The sequence below is a fragment of the Pteronotus mesoamericanus genome, unplaced genomic scaffold (genome assembly GCF_021234165.1).
Source record: "Pteronotus mesoamericanus isolate MK-2021 breed Mesoamerican mustached bat unplaced genomic scaffold, CSHL_Meso_final contig_24, whole genome shotgun sequence".
NCBI lineage: Eukaryota > Metazoa > Chordata > Mammalia > Chiroptera > Mormoopidae > Pteronotus > Pteronotus mesoamericanus.
Genome location: NW_026555100.1, coordinates 10,663,518 through 10,689,194, shown reverse-complemented (window position 1 = coordinate 10,689,194; position 25,677 = coordinate 10,663,518). Strand labels below are relative to the sequence as shown.

Sequence of the window (25,677 nt, the reverse complement as noted above, 5' to 3'; positions counted from 1 at the left end):
AATGTCATATAATTTCACTTATATGTGGAACTTAAAAAACAAAATAAATAAATGAAAAGAGAGGCAAACTCACAAATACAGATACAGTTTGATGGTCGCCAGATGGGAGAGGGTTTGGGGGGGTAATTAGTTAAAAAAAGGAAATGGATTAAGAAGTGCAAATTGGTAGTTACAAAATAATCATGTGGTTGTAAAGCACAGCATAAGGAATACAGTCAATATATTGCAACAACTATATATGGTGTTAGATGGGTACTAGATTATCTGGATAAATCACTTTGTAAGTTATATAAACATCTAAGCACTATGTTGTAACCTGAAACTAATATAATATTGCATTTCAACTGTAACTGAGAAATTAAAAAAATAAGGAGTATAATAAGAGACAAAGAAGGGCATTAAATACTGATTAAATGATCAATTCAACAAGAGAATATAACATTTGTAAACATTTATGCAAGCAACATAGTAGCACCTAAATATATAAAGCAAATATTAACAGGACTGAAGGGAAAAATAGATAGCATTACAATAATAGTAAGAATCCTTAATACCCCTCTTACATGAATGACAGATCATCTAGACAGAAAATCAATAAGAAACCATCAGCTTTAAATGATGTGTTAGACTTAGGAACTTTAAAGATATATAGACTATTCCATCCAAAAACAACAGATTACACATTCTTCTCAAGCACACATGTCACATTTTCCAGGACAACTAATATATAATGCCACAAGACAAGTCTTAACAAATTTAAAATTATCAAAATCATATCAAGCAGGTTTCCAACCACAATGGTATGAAATTAAAAAGCTTACAAGAAGAAAACTAGAAAATTCAAAAATATGTGAAGATTAAACAAAATGCTACTGATCAATCAATGGATAAACAGAGAAATCAAAAATACCTTGAGCTAAATGAAACTGAAAATACAAAATACCAAACCTATTGGATGCAGCAAAGGTAGTTCTAAGAGGAAAGCTCATAGCAACAAATGATTTTCAAGAAACAAGAAAAATATTTTTCAAGAAACAAAAAAATTTCAAAAAGCTTAACATTATACATTAAGGAACTAGAAAAAGAAGAACAAACAAAGCCCAAATTTAATAGAAAAAAGGAAATTAAAAGGTCAAGGCAAAAATAAATGAAATAGAAACTAAACTAAAATGAAAAAAAATCAATGATTCAGAGCTGGCTCTTTGAAAAGATAAACAAAATTGACAAACATTAGCTAGACTCATCAAAAGAAGAGATAAAAATTTCAAATAAAATCAGAAATGAAGAAAGAACCATTATAAATGATACCACAGAAATACCAACTATCATAAGATCCTACTATAAACAATTATACACCAACAAATCAAATAACCTAGAAGAAATAGATAAATTCCTAAAAATATACAGCCTTTCTAGAGTAAATCATGAAAAATAGAAAATTTGAAAAGACCAATTATCAGTAAGGATATTGAATCAGTAATTTAAATCTCCCAAAAATCAAAAGTCATGGAGATGACAGCTTCACTGGTAAATTCTACCTAACAGTCAAAGGAGATTTAATACCAATCCTTCTCAAATTCCTCCAAAAACTAAAAAGGAGAACATCTCCAAACTTATTTTATGAGGACAGCATTATCTGGATACTAAAATCAGAAAAGGACACCACAAGAAAGGAAAATTATGGGCCAGTATCCCTGATAAATATAAATACATAAATTCTCAACAAAATATTTACAGACCAAATTCAAGAATGTGTTTAAAAGCATCATACACCATAATCAAGTGGAATTTATTCCAGGAATGCAAGTGTGGCTCAATATCCATAAATCAATATGATATACCACATTAACAAAATTAAGTATAAAAATCATATGGTTGTCTCAATATACAAAGAAAAAGCATTTGACAAAATTCAATATCCATTCCTGATACAAACTCTCAACAAATGGGTACAGAGGAAACATACCTAAATGTAATAGTTGCTATATATGTTAAGGCTATGGTTAACATCATATTCAACAGTGAAAAAATGAAAGCTTTTCCTCTAAAATCAGGACAAGACAAGGATGCCCAATTTTGCCACTTTCCTTTAACATAATATTGTAAGTCATAACCAGAGCAATTAGGTAAGAAGAAGAAATAAAAGGCATCCAAATTAGAAAGAAATAAATTAAACTGTTACTATTTGCAGATGATGCAATTTTATATATAAAAAATCTTAAAGGCCACTCCAAAAAAAATTGTTAGAATAAATAAATTCAGTAAATTTACAGAATACACAATAAATGTACAGAAACATGTTGTTTTTATATACCACTAATGAACTATCAGAAAGAAAATTATGAAAACAATCCATTTACAATTTCATAAAAAATGGCAAAATACCTTCGAATAAAGTTAACCAAGAAGGTGAGAAATGCACACTGAAAACTATGAAACACTGAAGAAAGAAACTGAAAACAAAATAAATGGAAAAATGTTCCATGCTCATGGATTAAAATAATTAATATTGTTGAAATGTCCATAGTACCCAAAGTATTCTACAGAATCAATGGAATCCATATCAAAATAACAACATTTACACAGAAATAGAACAATCCTAAAACTTGTATGAAACCACAGAAGATCCCAAATAGCCAAAGAAAGAACAATGCTGGAAGTGTCACCCTCCCTGATTTCAAACAGTATTACAAAGATATAGTGAACAAAACAGTATGATATTAGCATAAAAACAGACATATAGATCAATGAAACATAACGGAGAGCCCAAAAATAAACCACACACATATGGTCAATGAATTTATGACACAGAGACCAAAAATATACAATGATGAAAGGACAATATCTTCAATAAATGGTGCTGAGGAAACTGGATGGCCAAATGCAAAAGAATGAAGCTGGACCATTATCTTATACCATAACAAAAAATTAACTCAATATGAATTACAGACATGACTGTAGACCTAAAACCATAAAACTCCTAGAAGGAAACACAGGTGATAAGCTCTTTGACATTGGTCCTAGTAATAATTTTTTGGATGTAACACCAAAGGCAAAGGCAACAAAAACAAAAATAAACACATAGGACTACATCAAACTAAAAAGTTCCTTCATGGCAAGGAAAAAAAAATGCCATCAATAAAATTAAAATGCAAGTTACTGAATGAAAGAAAATATGCACAAATTACACATGTCATTGGGGATTAATATCCAATAGATATAAAGAACTCATAAAACTCAATAGCAAAACATCAATATAATCTTAAAATGAGCAGAGTATCTGAATAGACATTTTCCAAATAAGATACACAGATGGCCAGCAGTACATGTAAGATGCTCAACATCACTAATCATCAAGGAAATGCAAATGAAAACTACAAGGAGATATCACCTCATACCTGTTAAAATGGTTATTATCACAAAGACAAGAAACAAGTGTTGAGGGTTCCCTTTTCTTCACATTCTCACCATGAACTGTTGGTAGGAGTGTAAATTAGTGCAACCACTATGAAAAACAGTATGGAGAGTTCTCAAAAAAATAAAAATAAAACTATCATATGATCCAGCTAGTCCTCTTTTGGATATTTATCTGAAGAATACAAAAACCCTAACCCAAAAAATTATCTGCACTCCATGTCCATTGCAGCATTATTTATAATAACCAGGATATGGAAACAACCTGAGTGTCCATCAACAAACGAATGGATAAAGAAAATGTGGTGTATGTATATAATGAAATATTATTCAGCCATGAAAAAGAAAATTGTGCCACTTGTGATGACATGGATGGACTTTGAGGGCGTTTATGCTAAGTAAAATAGACAAATACTGTATGATGTCATTTATATACAGAATCTTAAAGCTTGTAGATGTAAGAACTGATCGGTGGTTGCCAGAGGCAGTGGGTGGGTTGGGTGACCAAAATAAGTGAAGGGAGTCAAAAGGTACAAATTTTCAATTATAAAATAAGTATGTCAAGGGACTTAGTATACAGCATGGTGACTAGAGTTAATAACACTGTAACGTGTAACTGAAAGTTGTTAAGAGAGATTTTTGTTTGTTTGTTTTAGAGATGAAGGTGGGGTTTACTTTTTATTATAACAGAAAAAGTAACTCATCAGAATCTTAACAAAGAAATGGAATATGTCACTCAGACACCAGGATACAAAATTACAAGTGTTTGAACCTAGCCCTGCCTTCCTCTCCTCTAAAAGCAGGAGGGAAAGGAAACAATAGAAGCAACCAAGCAATTCTGTGACACAAAGACTTCAAATATGTACAAATACAATTAAAATCTAAACTTGTCTTGCTTTTTAAAAATTTTTTAATATATCAAAAGTTTGCTTAGTGACAAGCTGGTCCCCCAGAAAATAACCCAACACCCCCTTGTCAGTAATATACATGCTCAAGTTGACCAGCCAACTCATATTTCTAAACCCCTGCACATAATACATGTGTCTTTAAACCAAAACCAGGGGTCTAGGGTAACTGCTGCTGCTATAATATGCTTCTCCCCATTAACCAGCCAGTGTCCACCCCTTCCAGAAGGATGGGCAAGGCACAGAAACTCTTAAATGGTAGTGAGAGTTTAACGGCTTCTAACAGCCAACTTTCCAAGCATCTCCACCCTCAACCCTCACTCAAAAAGGAGTCTTATTTTTAACCAGACTGCTCACCTCAGATTTGGCTCCTGGTGACCAGAATGGTTTTTCTCTTTTAGAAAAAGCACACACATCTACACACTCATATACATAATTTTTTGTTTTTGTATTTAAATGATAAATACTACCCTGATTTGTATTATAAATGGAGGACCAAGCAATGAGAAATTTTTCCTCTAAGTTGGTGCTATCCACCCTATCCCTTTATGTTGAGCTTGTCCCCAAGTGAAGGCGGTTCCCCCTGGGCCAGGGAAGCACAGCAGCATAAGAGGGCATCTTCCTGCCTGACTCCCACATGTCCATCTCTCCTAAGTCTCACTTTAATTAGAAATCTGTTTATAACCTTTTAAGAAATGGAACTTCCCACCAAGAGGGAACTTCTAACCTAATCACAGAGTAAGCACAGTCCCCTCCAATCTCTTTCAGCTACCGCGACGAAGAAAAAGGTCCTTCCCCTCCCTTCACAAATATTATGCTCACTGTCCAGATAGCTGTGCCTGTTGGACAAACATCTGATTAAGTGAAGCAATGGTTGTGTTTCCTCATCTCCCCTCCCCACTAACACACTAGAAAGCTTCACTGATGGGGAAAAAAACATGTGCGTGCGTGCGTGTGTGTGTGTGTGTGTGTAAAGAGATTAAGAACTTGACCCCTCTAACCTGGCCAAAGAAAGCAAGAGATATTAACTAGGCATTAGGAATAAAAGAAGACCTTGCTGTTCCAGCCTTTGAGTTAGAGCTATTATGACAATTTAGAGGGGGCAAGAGTGGGAGCAGGATGAAAAATTAACTAGAAAGTGTTCAATGGCTGCAAGTCTGGTCCACTTAGTTTTTGTACTGGAAAGGCTTGTCACCAGTTTTGTTGAGAAGACATGTGTGGATGAGGGATTCTGTCACCAGGTAAGGGTCACAGTTAGCAAAGGGGCACTGGTCTTCAAAGTAAACCTTCTTTTCCTGGCTGACAGCCCAGGAAATGCAGGTGCCAGCACTTAGGTGGCCATGCCAACAGAAAAGTCGTTGATGGCGGAGGTTTCACTGAATCCAGTTAGGCTTCAGGCATTGTTCCAGCCCCCTTGGGATCGAAGCTTGGATGTGGCACTGGTGCCACTTGCTCGGCCTCTCGATGGACTCCTCAATGTACTTTAGGCCGTTCTCCTCTCACATGGCTTTGGTGCTGAAGTTGGTGTGGCAGCCCACACCATTCCAGTTCTCACAAATTACCTTTGGATCAACAGTTGCTATCACTCCAAAGTCTTCACACACTCAGTGCAAGGTAAAACGGGCCACCCAGAGATGATGTCCCATGTCAACTCCTTCACCTGGTTCTATCTGGAATTCCCATTGGGGGGGCATGCCCTCCACACTTGTCCCTTCGATCTTGATGCCAGCATACAAGCAGGCCTGGTAGTGAGCCTCCACAACACCCCTGCCCTAGGCTTTGTCTGCTCCCACACCACAGTAGTATGGACACTGGGGTCCAGGGAAGCCATTGGAAGGCCAACCAAAAGAGTGCCCATCTGTGACCATGAGAGTATATTCCTGCTTTATTCCAAACCAGGGCTGCTGATTGTTCATTGTGTCCATTATCCACTTACAGGTGTGCCTTAAATTCATCTCTGCAGGCTTTTGGTTGCACTTTAAGACTTCACAGAACACCAGGTTATTGGGGTCCTTGCAGAAAACATCTCAAAAAGTGGCAGCAAGCACAAGATACATGTCACTGTTGGAGAGTTCAGACTGTAAAGCACTTGAGCTACTCGGACAATTCTTCTATACACTTGGGCTCACTGTCCAGGGTCCAGGTCTTGACTCACAGTCTTTCCCCAGTGATGTCAGTCCAGATATGCATCATTTGGAGTTTATCAGCCTGAGGGCAGAGACATGTACACCTGCTTGATGCCTTTGTTCAAGTGGGGACTCACTGAGGTGGCCATGGTGGAAGATGTTCTGGAAGGCGAGCAGGCAGCAGGGTGAGAGGCCATGAGAGTGAGCAGAGTGTGCGGGGAGGAGAAGGGATGAGAAGCTGGGAATGCTGCTCAGACGTTCAGTTCTTTCACCCTCAGCTCTGCCACTGAGATCTTAAAGATTCTCATCACAAGCAAAAAATTCTGTAGCTATGTACAGTGACAGATGTTAACTAGACTTATTATGATCATTTCACCACATAGAGGGCAAGGCAAAATTAGGTATACAGTTGTTTGTATGGAATATAATACAATACTTAATAAATAAGAATAAACTGTGTTTCATGTACTCAAAACTGTATTCCTACTTTTGCCCCACTCTGTATATAAATATCAAATCATTGTATTGTACACCTGAGACTAATATAATATGTCAATTAGACCTCAGTAAAAATTCCTTTTTGTTCACAAGTAAGAATACTAATTCACCAAATAAAATAGCAGAGTCCATGAGTGCTAATCTTTTATTAAAATAACTGAAAATCTGGTAGATTGACCCTTTTGTCATTATATAATGTCATTCTCTGTCTTGGCAGTTTTTGACTTAAGATCTATTTTGTCTGATATAAGTATAGCCCCTGTTCTCCTTTGGTTACCATTGAAATGGAGTATCTTTTTCGATCCTTCAGTTTCAGCTTGTGTGTGTCCTTAAGTCTAAAACGAGTTTCTTGTATGAAGCATATAGTTGGGTCTTGCTTTTTTCTTTTTTTTCTTTTTTTTCTTTTTTCTTTTTTTGTCCATACAGCTGCTTTGTGTCCTTTAGTTAATAATTTAATACATTTACATTTAATGTAGTTATTAAACCCCGGCTGGTGTGACTCGGTGGATTGAATGCTGGCCTGTGAACCAAAGGGTCTCCAGTTCCATTCCCAGTCAGGGCACATGCTGCGGTTGTGGGCCAGGTCCCCAGTAGGGGGTGTGTGAGAGGTAACTACACAGTGATGTTGTTCTCCCTCCTTCCCCCTCTCTCTTAAGATAAATAAATAAAATCTTTTTTAAAAACTTCAACAAAAAAAAAGTAGTCATTAATAGGGAAGGATATACTACTGCTATTTTGTTAGGTTCTTTCTATTGTAGGGGGTTTTTGTTTTTTTGTTTTGTCTTTTCCCCCATTGCTGACTTCCTTTGTGTTGTATTGGTTTTTTTGTAGTGATATGTTTTGATTCCTTTTTTTTTCTTTTGTATAATTTCTATGGGTATTTTCCTTTTCCCCTGCACACACACATGTTATGTTGTTGTCACAATTTGTATCTATTCATATTATAGGTTTCTAATATATTTTAGTTAGTTTCAGTACATCTATCTCTTTTTTAAATTCTTGCCCAAGGGCATTTTCATTTGCTTTTTCAGAGAGAGAAGAGAAAGAAACATTAATGCAAGAGAAGCATCAATTGGAGTACACTTCCATTTTAACTTTGGTACTAGAATTAAAAGTGATTTCCCCACCACCACTGTAGTAATGCAGTATTCTGTATCTGTCTATATATTTAACCGTATCTTTATATTTTCTTATGCTGTAATATTTCTGTTTAACAGCTCTTCATTTCAATTTTAAGTACTCCCATTATTTTTGTAAGGCAGTCTAATGGTAATGAACTTTCTCAGTTTTTGTTTTTCTGGAAGACTATCTCTCTATTTCTGAAAAACCATTTTATTCTCAGTGCAGTATTATTCTTTACTAGTGGGGGGGGGGGCAGTTCTTTCAGCATTCTGCATATATCATACCTCTCCTTTCTGTCCTGCAAGGTTTCTGCTGAAAATCCACTGATAATCTTAAAGGGGTTCCTTTATACATGGCACATGATTTTTCTTTTGTTCTTTTTCACTCCTTCTTTGTCTTTGACTTTTGATAATATTATTATAATGTGTCTCAGTGTAGATTTCTTTGGGTTTATTACTTCTGGTATCTTTTGGGCTAGCTAGATTTCAATGGCCATTTCTTTCCCCAGATTTGTTGTGTTTTCAGCCATTATTTCTTTGAATATGCTTTCTGGCCCTTTATCTCTCCTCTTTCTGGGATTGCCTTAATACATATATTAGTCTGATTAATGGTATCCCATAAATCTCTTAAGCTATCATCACACCTTTTGTTTGTTTCTTTTTTGCTCCTCTGACTGAAATGTTTCCAATTGCCTGTCTTCAAGTGCATTAATCTTTTCTTCTGCTTGATACCCTTTGATGTTGAGCCCCTTTGTAAAATTTTCAGTTCAATTATTATAATTTTTAGTGCCATGGTTTCTGTGAGATAATTTTTATATTTTTTATTTCTGTTAAAATGTTCACTTTGTTCATGCATTGTTCTCTTTATCTCAGTGAGCAATTTTATGGCTGTTGTTTGAACTCTCTGTCAGCTAAATAATATAACTCTATTATTTCATTAGGATCAGTTTCTGGAGATTCATATATTCTTTTGTTTCAAACACCTTCGCATGATTCTTTATTTTCCTTGACATGCTGGTGTTTGCATATTAGACAAAGCAAGCACATTTTCTAGTTTTCATGGACTAGCCTTATGCCAGAGAAGACCCCCCACCACCAGTCAGCCCAACCTCTACCAACTCTCTTACTCTCTAGGAAGAAGCAGGCAACTGAGGTTTTGTCTGCTTGCTTTGGGTTGGGCTGGGCTGGGGAGGAAGCATCTGTGGTGCCTACACATCTAAACTATTCTTTCTGGGTAACTAGACTACTCTGGGTCCATCAGAGCTCCAAGACTGGCAAGACAGGAGCCAGTCCTTTGGGGAGCCCCTCAAAAAAGTTGCAGTGCTAGACCATGAATCAACTTCTTCCCTCTCCTAGGAGAAGCTGGGAACTAAGGTGTCTCTTCTTGATTGTATGGTGCTATACTAGAGGTACAAACTCTGGTGAAAGTGTGTCCCAAATCTCCATACAGAGGTAAGATTGGACACAAACCTATTTTTTTGTTCAGTGAAATTTCCACTAAACCACAAGGTCTCATATGTTTGAAACCAAAGGTTTGAGTTTACATTATAAACCCACTCCAGGTGACCTCATACAAATATATTGCTTCTCCTAATGATTACTTTTTCAGGCTTTCCAAATCCTCTTGTTTTATTTAGAAACTGAGCTGCAAAAATATCTTTTATATTTAGTATCATATGTGCCTCAAATTCAATATATATAAAACCCATAAATTGCTTCTTCTCTATATGAAGAAACCTCAAATTCAATATATATACAATCCATAAATTGCTTCTTCTCTATATGCAGAAAACCAATGTCCTCAATGCCCAACCAAATTCCTAGAAGGTTGCTTGATACTTCCCTTTCCCTCTGAACAGAATCCAATCCCTTTCCAAATAGACTTTTCCTCCATCTCTCATGTTCATTCCTCACCCCATCCCATCATTTCAAAACCAGATGAATGAATCAGCCTCATCACTAGCCTCTCTACCCCCAATCTGGCCTCCTTGCCAACTCTTGATGGAATACTTGGTCCTAAAATATAAATTTTCTCATATATTTTCTTACATAATTTTCCTGCTTAAAATTCTTTAATGGTTCCCCCTCAGCTTTCAGACTATAATTCAAACTTTTTAACTTAGCACATGGGCCTTTCTCAAGTAGGTCTTCAGCTTCAACTCTTATTTCTCCCATACAATCACCCTTCATCTCGGCCATTTATAAGTATTACTGGTCTTCAAGAATATACATTCCCTCAATTTAAAATGCTCTCTTCCTCCACTACCTTCCTTGATTGTTCTTTCTCCAAACTCAGCCATGCACTGTTCACTCAGAACACTCCCGCTTTGTACAGCTGTCATCATGCCTCTTTAACACCTTACACCAACCTCTAAAATAGTAACTTATGTTGTTAATTTATTTCTTATCTACTCTATAAAATCCAGGAGAGCAGGACCATGTTGTTGTTTTTTTTCTAAATATAAATCCCTGGCACATAGAACAGTGACTGGTACACAGTAAGAACCCAGAAAATAAGTATTTGCTGAGTTGATTAATTAATTAATCAAATTGGGGCTACCTAGAATGATGCTGGTTCTTTTCAGAAGTTAAAATTACTACATGACCTAAATTCTCTTTGTCCCTAAAGTTTCAGTATGAAATTTAGCACAAAACCAGTGATTTGTGCCCTATTTACCTCTATTTTCTAGTTTCTCCTATTCCATCTTAAATACCATTCTCGTGACTTGCTTTTTTCTTTAAACCTTAATATCTCTCTGTGTGTTTTTCCTAGGATCTCATGCAGAATATATTTGGCTTCTAAAGTTCTTAATTATATATTAATTTCTCCCCTTATAAACTGCTAATATTTTTAATTTTTAAAAAACTTTAAAAAGTGTTTTTGCTGGTGCATACCTTCCTATTAACAATAGAAAATGGCCTCAAAAAGTTACCAATATGGTAACTCTTAATGAATATGGTACTATGTTACTTTCTGTCAACATCATGAATATTCTTCATATTCAGAATCATTTTTAAGTATACAAATGCTTTACAGCAGCATGTGTGGCAAATGTCAAATATGTAGTCATATTTGACATAAGAAGTTAGTAAATACTGGACCCATTTCTGTAATGACTTTGGTCTATTTCCTAATCCAAAGAAAACAACATTCCCATTTTTAAAAAATAAAACTAGTTATGATACATTTAAAATGTTGGGAAAGTTCATTCAATTCAGGAATGAAATTTATTTCCCTCCACTTTTTAAGAATAAGGAAAATTTGCACTCCAAAAGTCAAAAAGTAGAAGCAAGGTACTACCATGGAGAAAGGTAGGACAGAGTTCTTACCAGGTAATTTATATATTATTTAATCTTCACAAGATCTTTTCAAAGTATTCAGAGTGAGTGTTATTATCCCTATAGCTCAGAAGAAAAAAAAACAAGGCCCACAGATTTTTAACTTTCCCAAAATCATCCAGCTAATCAACAACAGAACCAGGGTTCAGGTAAGGTTTCCCTGTCACCCAAAGATAGGTTTTTCTCTCCACATTGTCTTGACCCCTAAAGAAAGCAAGAGACATCTTCACTAATTTTCTCTCAAATAAAGTTGACCATTATAAAATCCAGGTAAAATATAATATGGACTCTAGAGAAGTATAAATAGCAATGAAATGTACAAACTTCAACAATATCAAAAAAAGAAAATTTTTAATTTAAATTCCATAGAAAATAATGAGCAATAATGGTAATAAAGCCAAATTGCCTTTCCTTCCTTAAATTTATTAAATATTGAAATATCACCATTTTTTCTCTATCCTCTTTTACCTTTGATTTGAATCTATTCTCCCCAGAAGAGAATATGCATTTCCTTAAGGAACTAGATATCTTTAAAACTGCCATGTCAAGAATCCTTGATATATTTAAGTACATATTAATTCTGTGTTGGTTGGCAGTACTTACCCTATTGAGAGTAGCTCAATGAATCATGTTTGCACTAGTTGGTGATCTCAGTCTATGTCCTTATAAATGGTTGATCATAATTGCATCCCTGGGGGAAGTCTCAGGTGAAAGAGGATAATTTAATAAAAATAATAAAATATAAGGTAATCATAAAATGCTTAGGCAAAGACTGTTAATCAAATGAGAGTAACATCTCATTTACCTGACATTTAAGAGAAAATATGCATATACCTCAATTAGGGGAATTCAAAATTATATCACTAGGAAAACAGTATAGTAAGGAAGAAAAGAGTAAGTCCTCTAAAGAAAATATTGTGAAAGCAGAGAAATTCTTTGCTACTGTGCAATAAATAATAAGTGCAAAAATGTAGCAGGAACTTGTGTAAGAGTGTTGGGGGGAAAGCCCAAAATGAGCAGAAGGTTGCCTGAAATACTAAGATAAGATTGTTTGTCTATTTATTTAAAACAAGGGTGAGAAAAAAAAGACAGTCATTTTTGAAAGAAGAATATATGCCCAGAAAAAGAACTCTATATCTTTAAAGTTGATGCCCTCCCCCTAGAGTATATCTCTAATAGATTATTATATAGTAGGGTGTGTGTGCGCGCGCATATGCAAGTGAGAAGGAGGGAGAGAGGATGGGCTACAGAATTATTCTTGGGGAAGGAACTGTCTATATTGAGGAAATACTTTAAGAAGTAATTTATGGTAGATAGTGATATCTGTGGGTACAAATTATCAGAAACCCAGTTGATGGAGGAGAGATGGAAACCCTTAGTGCATTTAAATAACAGAAATTTAGGGGCATGAGAGACAGTAAAGGAGAATAGGTAGGGAGAAAAAAGTGGAACAACAGTGAAAAAAAGTAGATAAATTTTTGGAAATTTCTAATATACAAATGTGAACCAACTTAGAATACATTGTTACACAAGAGAATTCCTTCCTTTCCACCTTCCCAAGTTTGCATAAGGTTTGCCATGTACATAAACATGGCTTGTCTAGAAGTATTGGAGTCAGTGTGTGCATGTGTATGTGCGTGCGTGTGTGTGTGTGTGTGTGTGTGTGTGTGAGAGAGAGAGAGAGAGAGAGAGAGAGAGAGAGAAAATCAAAGGGGAAAAGATCAACTTCCAAGTATGAATTAACATTTTGTAGAGTAGGATTAGTAATACCATTCAAAGCTAAAGCAATTCAGTGAAAGCAAAAACCTAGAGCCAGGGGTGACCCTGAGAGTATGAGCCCCAGAAAATTTACAAAATATTTGGGAGAACAGCATACTTGACAGGACATAGAATGAGAGTTCAAGCCAATTATACATAGATCTTAAGGGCAAGGAGATCCCAGCAGAAAGGTGGTTTACAACCATAAGTAAGTAGATTGTGAGTAATTGAAAAATGAAGGTCAAAAAAAGAAAAAAGCAAGCAAGCAATAGTCACTTAGAGCTCTTAGGAGATTATTAAGAGTTAAGTCATGTCAAACTAAGTTCATTCTTTTTACAACTGGAGTTATTACACTGATGAAACTTCAATGCCACAGATAATACATCTTGATTTCAGGAAGGCCTTTTAGAAAGTGTCTGAGGATTAAATAAACACACATGGTTTATACAGTAGCCCAGTGAAGTGAGTTTGAAACTCACTTTAACAACTTCACTCAATATGTGTTAATATTTGATTGATGTCTTCTGAAAGGAAGATACAGCACAGTTTTCCATGTCATTAGACAATTTTTCATGAATAATTGTGTTAATGAAACCTGAAAATGACACCAGGTTAGAAGACAAAATCAAAAGACAAAAAGATCTGGATGGACTGTAACAAAAACCAAGAATTAACAAGATCCAATTCAATAAATAAAATTCAATAAATATCTACCTCTACATATAGAAAGATAACTAATATCACATGAGAAAGACCTGAATTAAGCGTAGTTTGAGTTCAGAAACTTGGAGGTTTTAATTGCTCACAAAATCAGTATGAACCAACAGCATAAGAAGGCTATCATAATAGGTAAGACAATGTCAGACATTAAGTCAGGGAGATAATTGTCTAAGTATACAATGCAATGTTCACATCAGAAATTATTTTTATTTCAATAATTTTTATAGCAATAATTTATGGAAGCTATCTATTGTCTAGACTATGCATAGAAAAAATGTACAGAGATGATTTTGATGACTTCTTCTTTCTTGTATTGGCAAATAAGTAATTCAGTTCAATCCTTCTCCTGATTAAATCTAATACGATTTGATGAAATGTAAAATACTTCATCCTTAAACATCAAAGGCCTAATAAAACAGTGAGGAATTTCCTGAGACGAGCTCCAGAAGAGATAATGTTGAGCACACAAAAACAAGACGCCATGAGCAAAACCCACCATAATGGTAACTAACACAAGCAGGCACCTTGGGAGTCCATACGCTGAAGTTTTCAAACTTTAACCATAAAACAGTTCTGCTTATCTTGTTCAAGTACATAAAAATCATACATAAAAATCAAGATTTAAAATTTTAGCAGAAAACTGAAAATCATACAAGATATGGACATTCCCCAGTGTTCAGAGTAGTCTGAAACTGTTACACAAGGAACATTAAAAGATCGAGAAATTTTTCAGCCTTGATAACGGAAGCCATTGGTAAGTCCTAAGAATAATCATCAGTTATTTGGAAATGGCTTTTCTTATTGCCTTGATTCTGTGTTGCTCCAGAAAGCATAGCTAGAAGTAGGAATGGGAATAGCCAAGAGGCATATTTAAACTCCACTTGAGAAAAATTTCTCCAACAATTAGAATTCTCAAAAATCAGGTTCATTGTCTCACAGAACTGAGATTGCTATCACTGTTAGTGATCAGCTATACTGTTAGATGATTTTGTGTACTGCATATTGTAGGAGACAGTCTATCTACTTCAGTAGGATATTAGACTATAAAGCATTGAGATTTCTGCACTATTATTTTTATTACAAGTAGAAATTTAATATAACCATAAATATTATTAGAAATATTTTAAACTACTATTTCCCAAAGTATAGCCTGAGAAAGTATCAAGATGAATATATTACAGCAGAGTTCTAGGATTAAGAAATTTGGTAAACTCTGGGTTAAGCAAAGTTAAACGAGTTCCTTTCGTTTGATATCTCTTACTGACTTTAGCATGCTAATGTGCATTGGAAACATACAAAGGGAATTTCTCTGTGCAATACTGACCAAAAAAAAATTTTTCGGTCACATATTTGTAAGACAAGTTCTACAGAGTACTTTGGGGAAAATGTTGCACTAAATAATTCTAATCTTGATGATTTCAAAAAAATCAGTTTGTCTTCATTTTATGTGAAACTTCAAAAGAATTGAGTTGGTAATACAATTAACATAGAAATTTTTCATAACATTTTACCATACAAGGTCTTCCCTTTTTCATAATGAGGTACAATGTTGTTCTATAAATACTTGTAAGTGGCTTAAATGAGCTAGTACAAGTTCAGTCTCTGACAATGCAGCAACAAATGTGAAAGTGTGTGGTTAGAGTTAAGAAGTGGCCTCCTCCTGACACACCTAAATTCCTTTACAATCTGTTACAGGCCCATGGATTTGTCTAAGCACTTCTAAAAGGTATTTATATTAAAGCTGTTCTAATCCTTGGATTACTAAATTCCAAAGTTTTTTTCCTATTGCCTTGAGCAAGTTCCTTAAATTCAATATGCCTCAGTTTTTTCATCCATAAAACAGGATAATAGTGACTTTCAGTCAAAATGACAGAGTAAGCCAACATTGTGCTCACCTCCTCCCATGACGACATCAAAATTTCAACTAAATTATAGAACCACCACCATTGAGAACCACCTGAACACTAGCTGAACAGAAAAGTCTTGTAACTAAGGATATAAAGAAGAATCTACAATGACACTGGCAGGAGGAATGCAGACTTAGAACAGGCAAGTCCCCACTCCCACTGTATGGCAATTTAAAACTGAGAGGGGTACCTTGGCTGCAGAAGTCCCCCATCAGCAGCAAAGGATCCAAGAGACCAATACCTGGCTCCCTAGTCCTGGCACCAGTTCTGGAAAGAGTTGTCCCCATAACACCTGGCTATAAACACCAGCAGGGACAGCACCCAAATGAGAGAGAGAAGCCTTCTGGAGACCCAGGGGCTCCTCTGGAAGGCCTGCACATGGACTCGCTCACTCACAACTTCGCTCACCCCGGGGCTACAGTGCAGAGGCAGCAGTTTGAAAAGTGCCAGGGAGGGGAAGGAAATGAATGCACTAGCTTCAGGCTGAGGGTTGGAGGGGCAGAGGGCACGGCAGCCATGCTTCCCCTATGCTGATTACTTGCCCCTCCCAGCCAGCAGTTGCAAGCAGGCACCAAATTTGAGCTCTCCATTAATCTGGCTAACACTGTTCACCCTGACCTGGTGATTCCTGAGACCATACCCCACCCAACTCACATGCCCAGCCTGAGCAATTTCTAGTGGATTTGTTACACAAGTAGCCTGCCTCAGGTCACACTGTGAATTTTTCTAATCTTTCTCAAAGGTTCATAAACCCCAAACAAGCAGCAGTTAGCTTCAATGTGCTCTGAACCTCTTGCTAAGTGGCTCCAAGCCTGACACAAGTGACAACCAGTCTCAGCCTGCATTGTAACCCCTATCAGGTAGCCCAAAGCCTGGCATAAGTGGCAGCTAGTGTGGGCTGGAATAGCACGGCACCTAAGTGGCCCTGAGCCCAGCACAGGCACAAGTGTTGGCTGGCCTCACTTCACATCATGGTGCCCACAGGAGTCCCAAGCCTGATGCTAGTGACAACTGGCCTCAGTTCAAGCACAGCCTCTCCCAAGTACTTCCAAGCCCAGCACAAGTGGCAAGGAATTGCATTCACTTTGTAGCTTCCACCAGGCAGCCCCAAACCAGGCACAAATGGTAGTTGACATTGGCCTGCTCTGGAGCCCCTCCTAAGAGACCACAGAACACATGCAGTGGCTGGTTGAGCACACCCAATCATCCCCACAAATGACATGCCCAAAGGACAGACTTGGCTAGCACCAGCGCTCCACTAAAGCAATTTCCACTCAGTGGAGTTAGCTACCAACACACAACAGCTCATCTGCTGTAGTCACAGCCATCCCTCATAGTCAGTCATCCTGAAGGTCAAACCCACCCACTAAGGTGCCGAAAGCAATCAAGGCTCAACTATAACAGGAGAGCACACACAACCTACACAAAGGAAACCTACAGAGCACCCAACTCAGGTGACCAGAGAGACTGTACCACTGGGCCTCACTAAATACCTAATACATTAGGCCACCCTGCCAAGAGTGGGAGACATAGTAGACCTACCTTATACATGGAACCCAACACAGGGAGTCAGCCAAAATGAGGAGACAATGAAACATGTTCAAAATGAGGGAACAGGACAAAATGCCAGAAAAAGAACTAATTAAAATGGAGATAAGCAATTAACTCACTACAGAGTTCAAAACACTGGTTATAAGGATGCTCAATGAGCTTAGGGGAATAATAGATGTACTCAGTGATAACTTCAAGAAAAAGATAGAGACCATAAAAAAGAGCCAGTCAGAAATGAAGAATATAATAACTGAAATGAAGAATACTTTAGAGGGAATAAACAGCAGGTTAGATGAAGCAGATGATCAGATCAATGATCTGGAAAACAAAGTAGCAGAAAACACCCAAATGGAACAACAGAAAGAAAAAAGAAGAAATGAGGATAGTTAGTGTAAGGGACCTCTGGAACAACATCAAGCATAACAACACTCACATCAAAGGAGTACCAGAAGGAAAAGAGAGCAAGAGATTGAAAATTTATTTGAAGAATTAATGACTAAAAATTTCCCTAACTTGGAGAAATATATAGACATACAAGTCAAGAAAGCACAAGGAGTCCCAAACAAGATGAACACAGAGTCCTGTACAACGACAAATCGTAATTAAAATTCTAAAGGCTAAAAACAAACAGAGAATCTTAAAAGTGGCATGAGAAAAGCAGTTAGTTGTGTACTGAGGAGTTCGCGTAAGACTGTCAGCTAATTTTTCAACAAAAACTTTGCAAGCCAGAAGGAAATGGCACAAAATATTCAAAGTGATGAGAACTAAGGGCCTGCAACAAAGATTACTCTACCCAGCAAGGCTATCACTTAGAATAAAAAATGAGGTAAAGAGCTTCCCAGATAAGAAAAAATGAAAGGAGTTTATTACCACTGAACTGGGATTACAAAAACATGTCAAAGAAACTTCTTTAAACAGAAAAAATAAAAAATATGAATAAGAAAATACAAGAAAGAAAAAATTCTCACTGACAAAAAGCAAGCACTTAGTAAATCAGTGGACCAACCAACTGTAAAGCTAGTACAAAGGTAAAAGAAAAAAGTATAGCGAACATGTGTGATTATTACAATAAATTAAGGAATACACACAGACACATACATACAAGAAGTAAAAAATCATGACCAAATGTAGAGGGGGAGAATATTAAAAAATCTAGTGATTTTAGAATGTGTTCAAATTTAAAATAGACTGCCATAAACATAACATGGTATATAGGAAGCATATGGTGACCTCAAACCAAAAATTTACAGGAGATATAAAAGAAATACAGAGAAAGGGATCCACAGCACTATAGAAAGTCATCAGCATATGACATCAACATATCTATTAATAATTACTTTTAATGTAAATGGACTAAGTGCTCCAATCAAAAGACAGAGTGTGACTACATCAATTAAAAGAAACACAAGACCTGTGCGTATTCTTCCCATAAGAGACACACTTCAAAGTGGAAGACACAAAGAGACTGAAAGTAAAGGAACAGAAAAATACATTTCTTGCAATGGAAATAAAAAAAAAAAGAAGCTGGAATAGCAGTATTTATATCAGACAAAATAGACTTAAAAACAAGGGCTGTAACTGAAATGAAGAAGGGAATTTCATAATGATAAAAGCATCAATCCTACAAAAGGATATAACTCTTGTTTTTGTGATTTTATCCTTACCATTTTTTTCATTGCTTTTATTCTTTCTTTTAATTTATTTTTTCAAATACATTTGTCTCTGCCTACCCCCCACCACTTTCCCTTGCCATCTCCCTCCTTCCCTCCCTCAGCTCTTCCTCTTTGGTTTTGTCCATGAGTCCTTGCTATATGGTCCTTGACTTTCTCCTTCCCTTCCTTTTCCCCGCCCCCTCTCTCTCCTTCTCTCTTGTCTCTGTTGATTTCTTTTCCTTTCAGTGTTGCTGGTCTTATTTTCCTTGCATCTTGGTATTGTTGGTTAGGTTCCACTTATAGGTGAGATCATATGGTATTTGTCTTTCGCACCCTGGCTTCTTTCGCTTAGCATGATGCTCTCCAGTTCCATCCATGCCGTTGCGAAATTTAGTAGTTCTTTTTTTCTTTCTGCTGCGTAGTATTCCATTGTGTATATGTACCATTATTGTTTGATCCAATCATCTACTGATGGGCATTTAGGTTGCTTCCAACACTTGGCTATTATAAATTGTGCTGCTATGAACATTGGGGTGCATAGGTTCTTTTGTATTGGCATTTTGGGATTCTTAGGGTAGAGTCCCAGCAGGGGAATCACTGGATCGAAAGGCAGTTCCATTTCCAGTTTTTTGAGGAAATTCCACACTGCTTTCCATAGTGGCTGCACCAGTCTGCATTCCCACCAACAGTGGACTAGGGTTCCCTTTTCTCCATAGCCTCGCCAGCACCTGTTGTTTGTGGATCTGTTTATGATGGCCATTCTGACCGGTGTGAGGTGGTACCTCATGGTGGTTTTGATCTGCATTTCTCTGATGGCTAGTGATGCTGAGCATCCTTTCAAATGCCTCTGGGCCCTTTGTATCTCCCCCTTGGAAAAGCATCTGCCCAGGTCCTTTGCCCATTTTTTCATTGGATCGTTTGTCTTCTTGGAGTGGAGTCGTGTGAGTTCTTTGTATATCTTAGAGATCAAACCTCTATCTGATGTATCATTAGCAAATATATTTTCCCATACGGTTGGCTCCCTTTTCATTTTGCTGATGTTTTCTTTAGCCGTGCAGAAGCTTCTTATTTTGATGAGGTCCCACTTGTTTTTCTTTCCTTTATGTCCCTTGCTTTAGGAGACATATCGGTGAAAAAATTGCTGCGTGGGATATCTGAGAGTTTCCTGCCAATGTTCTCCTCTAGGACTTTGATGGTGTTGCAACTTATATTTAAGTCTTTTATCCATCTTGAGTTTATTTTTGTGTATGGTGTCAGCGGATGATCCAAGTTCAATTTTTTGCATGTAGCCGTCCAGCTCTCCCAACACCATTTGTTGAAGAGGCTATTATTGCTCCATTTTATGCTTCTGCCCCCTTTGTCAAATATTAGATGCCCATATTTCATTGCTTTTAGAGAGAGGAAGGGGGAGAGGGACTAGAAAGAGAGGAAGGGAGGGAGAAAGGCAGAGAGAGAAAGACTGATGGGAAAGAGAAACATTGATTGGTTGCCTTTCATACATGCCCCAACTGGGAACTAAACCCACAAAGTAAGTGTGTGCCCTGACTGGGAATTGAACCTATGCCCTTTTGGTCTGTGGGATGACACCCAACTGAGCAATACCAGCCAGGGCAAGAAGACATAACTCTTATAAACATCTATACGTCCAACATGGTGGCACCTAAGTATATAAAGTGAATATTGATAGAATTGTGGTAGGGGATTTTAACACCCCATTGACATTAATGGATAGATCATCTGCACATAAAATCAACAAGTAAACAGCAGCTATAAATGACACAGACCAAATGAACTTAATTAATATTTTCAGGACATTTCACCCAATAACAGGAGAATATACGTTCTTTTCAAGAGCACATGAAACACTTTCTAGGATAGACCACAGTTAGGCCACAAAATAAGTCTCAGTAAATTTAAGAAGATTGGAATTATATCAAGCATCTTCTCCAAACACAATGGTGTGGACTAGAAATCAATTACAAGAGGAAAACTTAAAAACACACATGGGGCTAAACAACATGCTTCTAAACAATGAATGTTTTATAATGAGATCAAAGGAGTAATTAAAAGATACCTTGAAACATGTAAAAATAAAAACACAACAACCCAAAATCATTATGTTGTATACCTGAAACTAATATAATATTGTATGTCAACTGTAATTGAAAAATAAATTTTTAAATAAAAATCATAATCATAGGGTTGTTATGAAGATTGAATGAAAGGAGATAATCTAGCACAGTATTTGGCAAATTATTATAAACTCAATAAATATTAACTATAATTTTATTCCAAAAAGAAGAGTACTTTGTGTCTCTTTGGTTTACCATTACTTCCTGATTCATTTAAATGACATGATGTGTACGAATTGCCTAGCACTGTGCCTAGCTGTTAGTGGCATTCAAATAAAATAGTAATGAAGGTGCAGGAGTCGTCTTATATTTAGTTATCTCCTAATTGATTCTAGGTGGCAATTTTTACCTGACAAAAGTTCTTCATTCTGCTATATCTCAACAAATCGAGAGGATAAAATATTAAAAATGTTGCACCACTGAAACTAGAAATTACCTGGCACTTATTCTTTCATATTTTTTGGTTACAGCATTTATTAGTGTCTATATTCACATATGAAAAAAATGACTCTCAGAAATGTTGAGGGATTTTTTTAAGATATTAAATAAACCAATAACCAAGTAACAAGAAACATTGCTCACTTATCCCACCTACAAATCCACTGGTAGGCAGCTCCTGGTGATAAGGAAAAACTAATCCCTTTCCTGAAGCGCTACATAAACAACAAAACAAAGTACCAAATTGCTTTTTTGCAGTAATAAAACAATCAAAAGAAAGGAATATGAAAGTATAAAAGGGTGCTCATTCTAGTTAAGGTTAAAATAAGCATTGGCAAATAAGATAAAGATGGAAAGAAAGATTTAGCTTAACAGAGAAAATGATTTTGACAAAAAAGGTCAGACAGAGCCATCATTTGTTTAACAGAGTAGTGCTATTACAGTCACCAAGCACATTCATGACAATGCAGATGTATTTATACACAGAAGAGAAAAGGTCCTATTCAAAGCAGATCTGGCAGAGATTCCAAGGGGTTCTTTGCAACCTTTTCATTTGGATGCTATTAATGAATGACTTGGTCAAACTAAATTAAGAAAGTTTAAAAAGACTTTAGTAAAATTCTCTTTCTACTAAACCTTTGTTAGTGGATTTGTCTAGCAAAATAAAGCAAGCAGATGTCTGCTGCCTTTCTAGTCATCTAGTTAAAATATATTCTTTACTAATATTAAATCCATTTACACATTTTCATAATGGATTACTACAGATATCCCAGACTACCTATAAACATGCACCATTTATCTCAGATCAGGAGGAGCTGGCAAAGTAATATTCACTTACAAACTAAGATAAATTTCCAAGTGTCTTGAGTTTTAAAGTTCCTCTTTCTCAAATTATTTAAATTTACATGTATATTATTTATTTTACCTATATAATTATGTTATCATACATTTTTTTATATAGGACATAATAATTTAAGTGGCCAAAAGCCTAGAACTTTCTCCTAGCCATTTCCTTACATGTAAGCATCTTCTGTGGCTCAGTCTCCACTGGCTTTAATAATACTTGTAACTTCTGTCTTTTTTCTGTTGAAGTGTATGCACTAGTTTCACAACCTAATCCAGTCAGCTTCTAGAGGGTGACATTAAGAAACAAGGGTGAGGCCAGAATGCAGTAAGATTGATGCCAGGTTCAGAGGATGGAATTAGAAGTGAGAACAAGGCCAAGGTAAACTTAGCCATCTTTTACTTACAGCTGACACGTGCTGCAACAGACACATGACATCAATCATGTCTGCCAGGATGAGGAGTCTGGTAACTGCAGCCAGCAAGGCACGGGCAGCTTGAACCACAGCTTCCCTTTTGGGGAGATAACAAGGGTCATCTGCGAATCTCTCAGCTGACACTTTCAGAGCTTCACCTGAAAAACACAACCCCAAATAAGTCATACTTTATTTTCAGCTAAGCATGTTTCAGCATTTATCACCTAACCTAATTCCAAGTACATTCCATGACTAAGCATAATATTAAAATACTGTCATTTGACACTAGAATGCTGTCTCTTAATAAACAATGCAGTTTCAAATTGGCATTTGTTTTTCATAAAGACTCCGTCATTTAAGAAGCATGATACTATTTTCCTGCAAGAAAATTGTGCTCAGTTCACTAGCAACGTCTAGTAAAATTGCTGTCAACATCTGCATTTACTGAATCTCATTTCTGTGAAAGGTTTCGTTACTAAGACTTCAACTGGATACAAATCTTGGGTATAAGAATAAGGTAAATCTTCATTGAATTACTTCCCAACCCAATGGATGTTAGAAAGGAGCTAGCCTTTAAGATAGTAAGACAGCAGCTCTCTGACAAAAGTTTAACATAGGCTGGTTTATCCTAAACTGTCAATGCAGTAAGTAAACTGTATCCTGACCTTAGTACAAAAAATAATATTTCATAGTACATAACTATTAGAAATCTGTCAACTATTACAAAGGTTTTTCTGTTAAAATACCTCTTATTATAAAAAAGTAATGTGTACTCATTTGTTTTTTAAAAGTTCAAAATTCAGAAGAGTATAAGAATGGAAATAAAAAGTCCCTCTTTACCCCCTCCAGTAGCATAATTGTTAACAAATTACTACATCCACTGTTAAATTTTTCAATTTAAACTTATTTGTATTATGAAAGCAATGTGTGCTTATTGGTTTTAAATTATTCTTCACACTGAAGAATATAGAGCGAATGTTTTTTAAGTCTCCATACTATTCCCCCCAAATACCCATTAAGTTCTTACATATTCATCCAAAAATTTTTCCGTGAATGTTTTTGTGTGCATCTATGTGCATATATGTATATTTACATGTGTATTTTATTAATATATTCACATATTCATATACATGAATATGTGAATATATTTTAGAGAGATTTTATGTCATAAGAAAATATATATTCTGTTATTAATGGACCATATAGAAGATATAGACATAGATCCTGTTCATAAATGGTATCATACTATAAAATCTTTCTACAATATGCTCTTCTCACTTCAAATTATTTTCTTTTCATATTAGGATAGAGATGACCAGGAAGTTCTATAGCACAGTAACCAAAAGTGTGGGCTCTGAAGCCATTCTGTTCCACTGTCTCAGTCCTCGTGTCTTGGACAAGTCACTTAGCCTCTGTAAATGGATCTAATAATAATAATACCTCAATTTTTATGAGCATTAAGTAAGAGCAGTGCTTGGAACTTAGTGAAGATCTAATTAGCTTGTATTGTCATTATGTTTAATCCTTAATTAAAGTTATATTTAATTGATATACTTATTTTACCAGGCCCCTACCCTTATTGAACACACAAATCATTTCCAGCTTTTTTCTGTGTAAGCAATACTACAAAGAACACCTATGACACATATTTTTGCATGCATGAACAAATTTAGCTGTACGATAAATTCATAAAAGTAGAATTGCTGAGTCAAGAGGCAAATGAATTTATATATATATATATATATATATATATATATATATATATGGCCAAAAAATTCTCCAAAATACAGCCATCTCACCAACAACATATGAAAGGACCTATCTTATCCACTATACTCCATGAATATTTTAGTTTTCATTTATTCATGAACTTCAGCATTAAAAAAATGTAATAAATTATTTTTATTAAATATAACAAAGAATAGAGTGCCTTATAATAGAGAAAACCTGTAAAGAGGGTCTGAGATTATCTCAGCATGTTAATATATCACATTTAGCTCTCTTAAACAACATCAGGTTAGGAGCTCAGACTTTTAAGTCAGAAACTTCTGAGATCAAATTCTAATCCACTACTTCTAGTTTTGAGACTTGGACATTAATTACTTTTATTGTCCTTACCTATAGGAAAGAAATAAAATATTACTTATCTCACAGTGTTTCTGGGATGTTTAAATGAAATTTAGTACATAACATATATTTAGCACACATGTGAACATGGAAAGCACTCAATAACTATTAGAAGAGATGGCAAACTTTTAAGAAAAGTAAATGGTGATTTTTATGTGTTTTCCTTGATAACAGAAGTCAGAACTTCAGCTAGGAGACTGAAAAATTACAGTAACCTCCAAAATTTAGAGAACAGATGAATCCCCACAAAAAGATTATCTTTTCTTGACACGATTCTGAATTGAAAGGTTATGATAGCCTTTGTAGAATACTGTCTTTGACTTCATATACTAAAAGTAAATATACATCAAAAAAGAATTATGTGCTCTTGACTAAAAAGCTGAGAGGTTGAACAACTAGTGAAGAGCCATACTCAGAAAAAGATTATTTAAACATTGAACAACAATTACAGTCTTTGACTCTATTAAGTAATATGAAGGGCCAACCAGGTAGCACTGTTAGGAGAAAAAAGTCGCTCCTGAAATACAATAATAAAGATTCAGTACATAAACTTTTTATTACTGGACTCACTGTCCCCCTCTCCCCAGCAATGCTCCCAACCCTTCTCAGATGATTTGGGCTCATACTTCTGGTCCCAATATAAACATCACTTCTCCTGGGAAGCCTTAGATCCCCATTACTAAGGCAGGTCTTTTGGGAGGAGTCTATGCTTCTTATCATAAGCCTCATT

The 25,677-nt window shown here is 35.9% G+C and overlaps 1 protein-coding gene and 1 pseudogene across 2 annotated transcripts in view; both read right to left on the bottom strand.

Annotated features, from left to right (window-relative positions):
* The window catches only part of CTNNA3 (catenin alpha 3), a 1,483,556-nt gene that overhangs the window by 1,333,196 nt on the left and 124,683 nt on the right, over positions 1-25,677 (bottom strand). For both annotated transcript variants that reach the window (XM_054572720.1, XM_054572719.1), the window contains exon 4: positions 22,812-22,978. In XM_054572720.1, the coding sequence (XP_054428695.1) occupies positions 22,812-22,978 (167 nt within the window). The remainder of the gene's footprint in view (positions 1-22,811; positions 22,979-25,677) is intronic.
* Positions 5,358-6,600, bottom strand: LOC129069955 (glutamine synthetase-like; annotated as a pseudogene).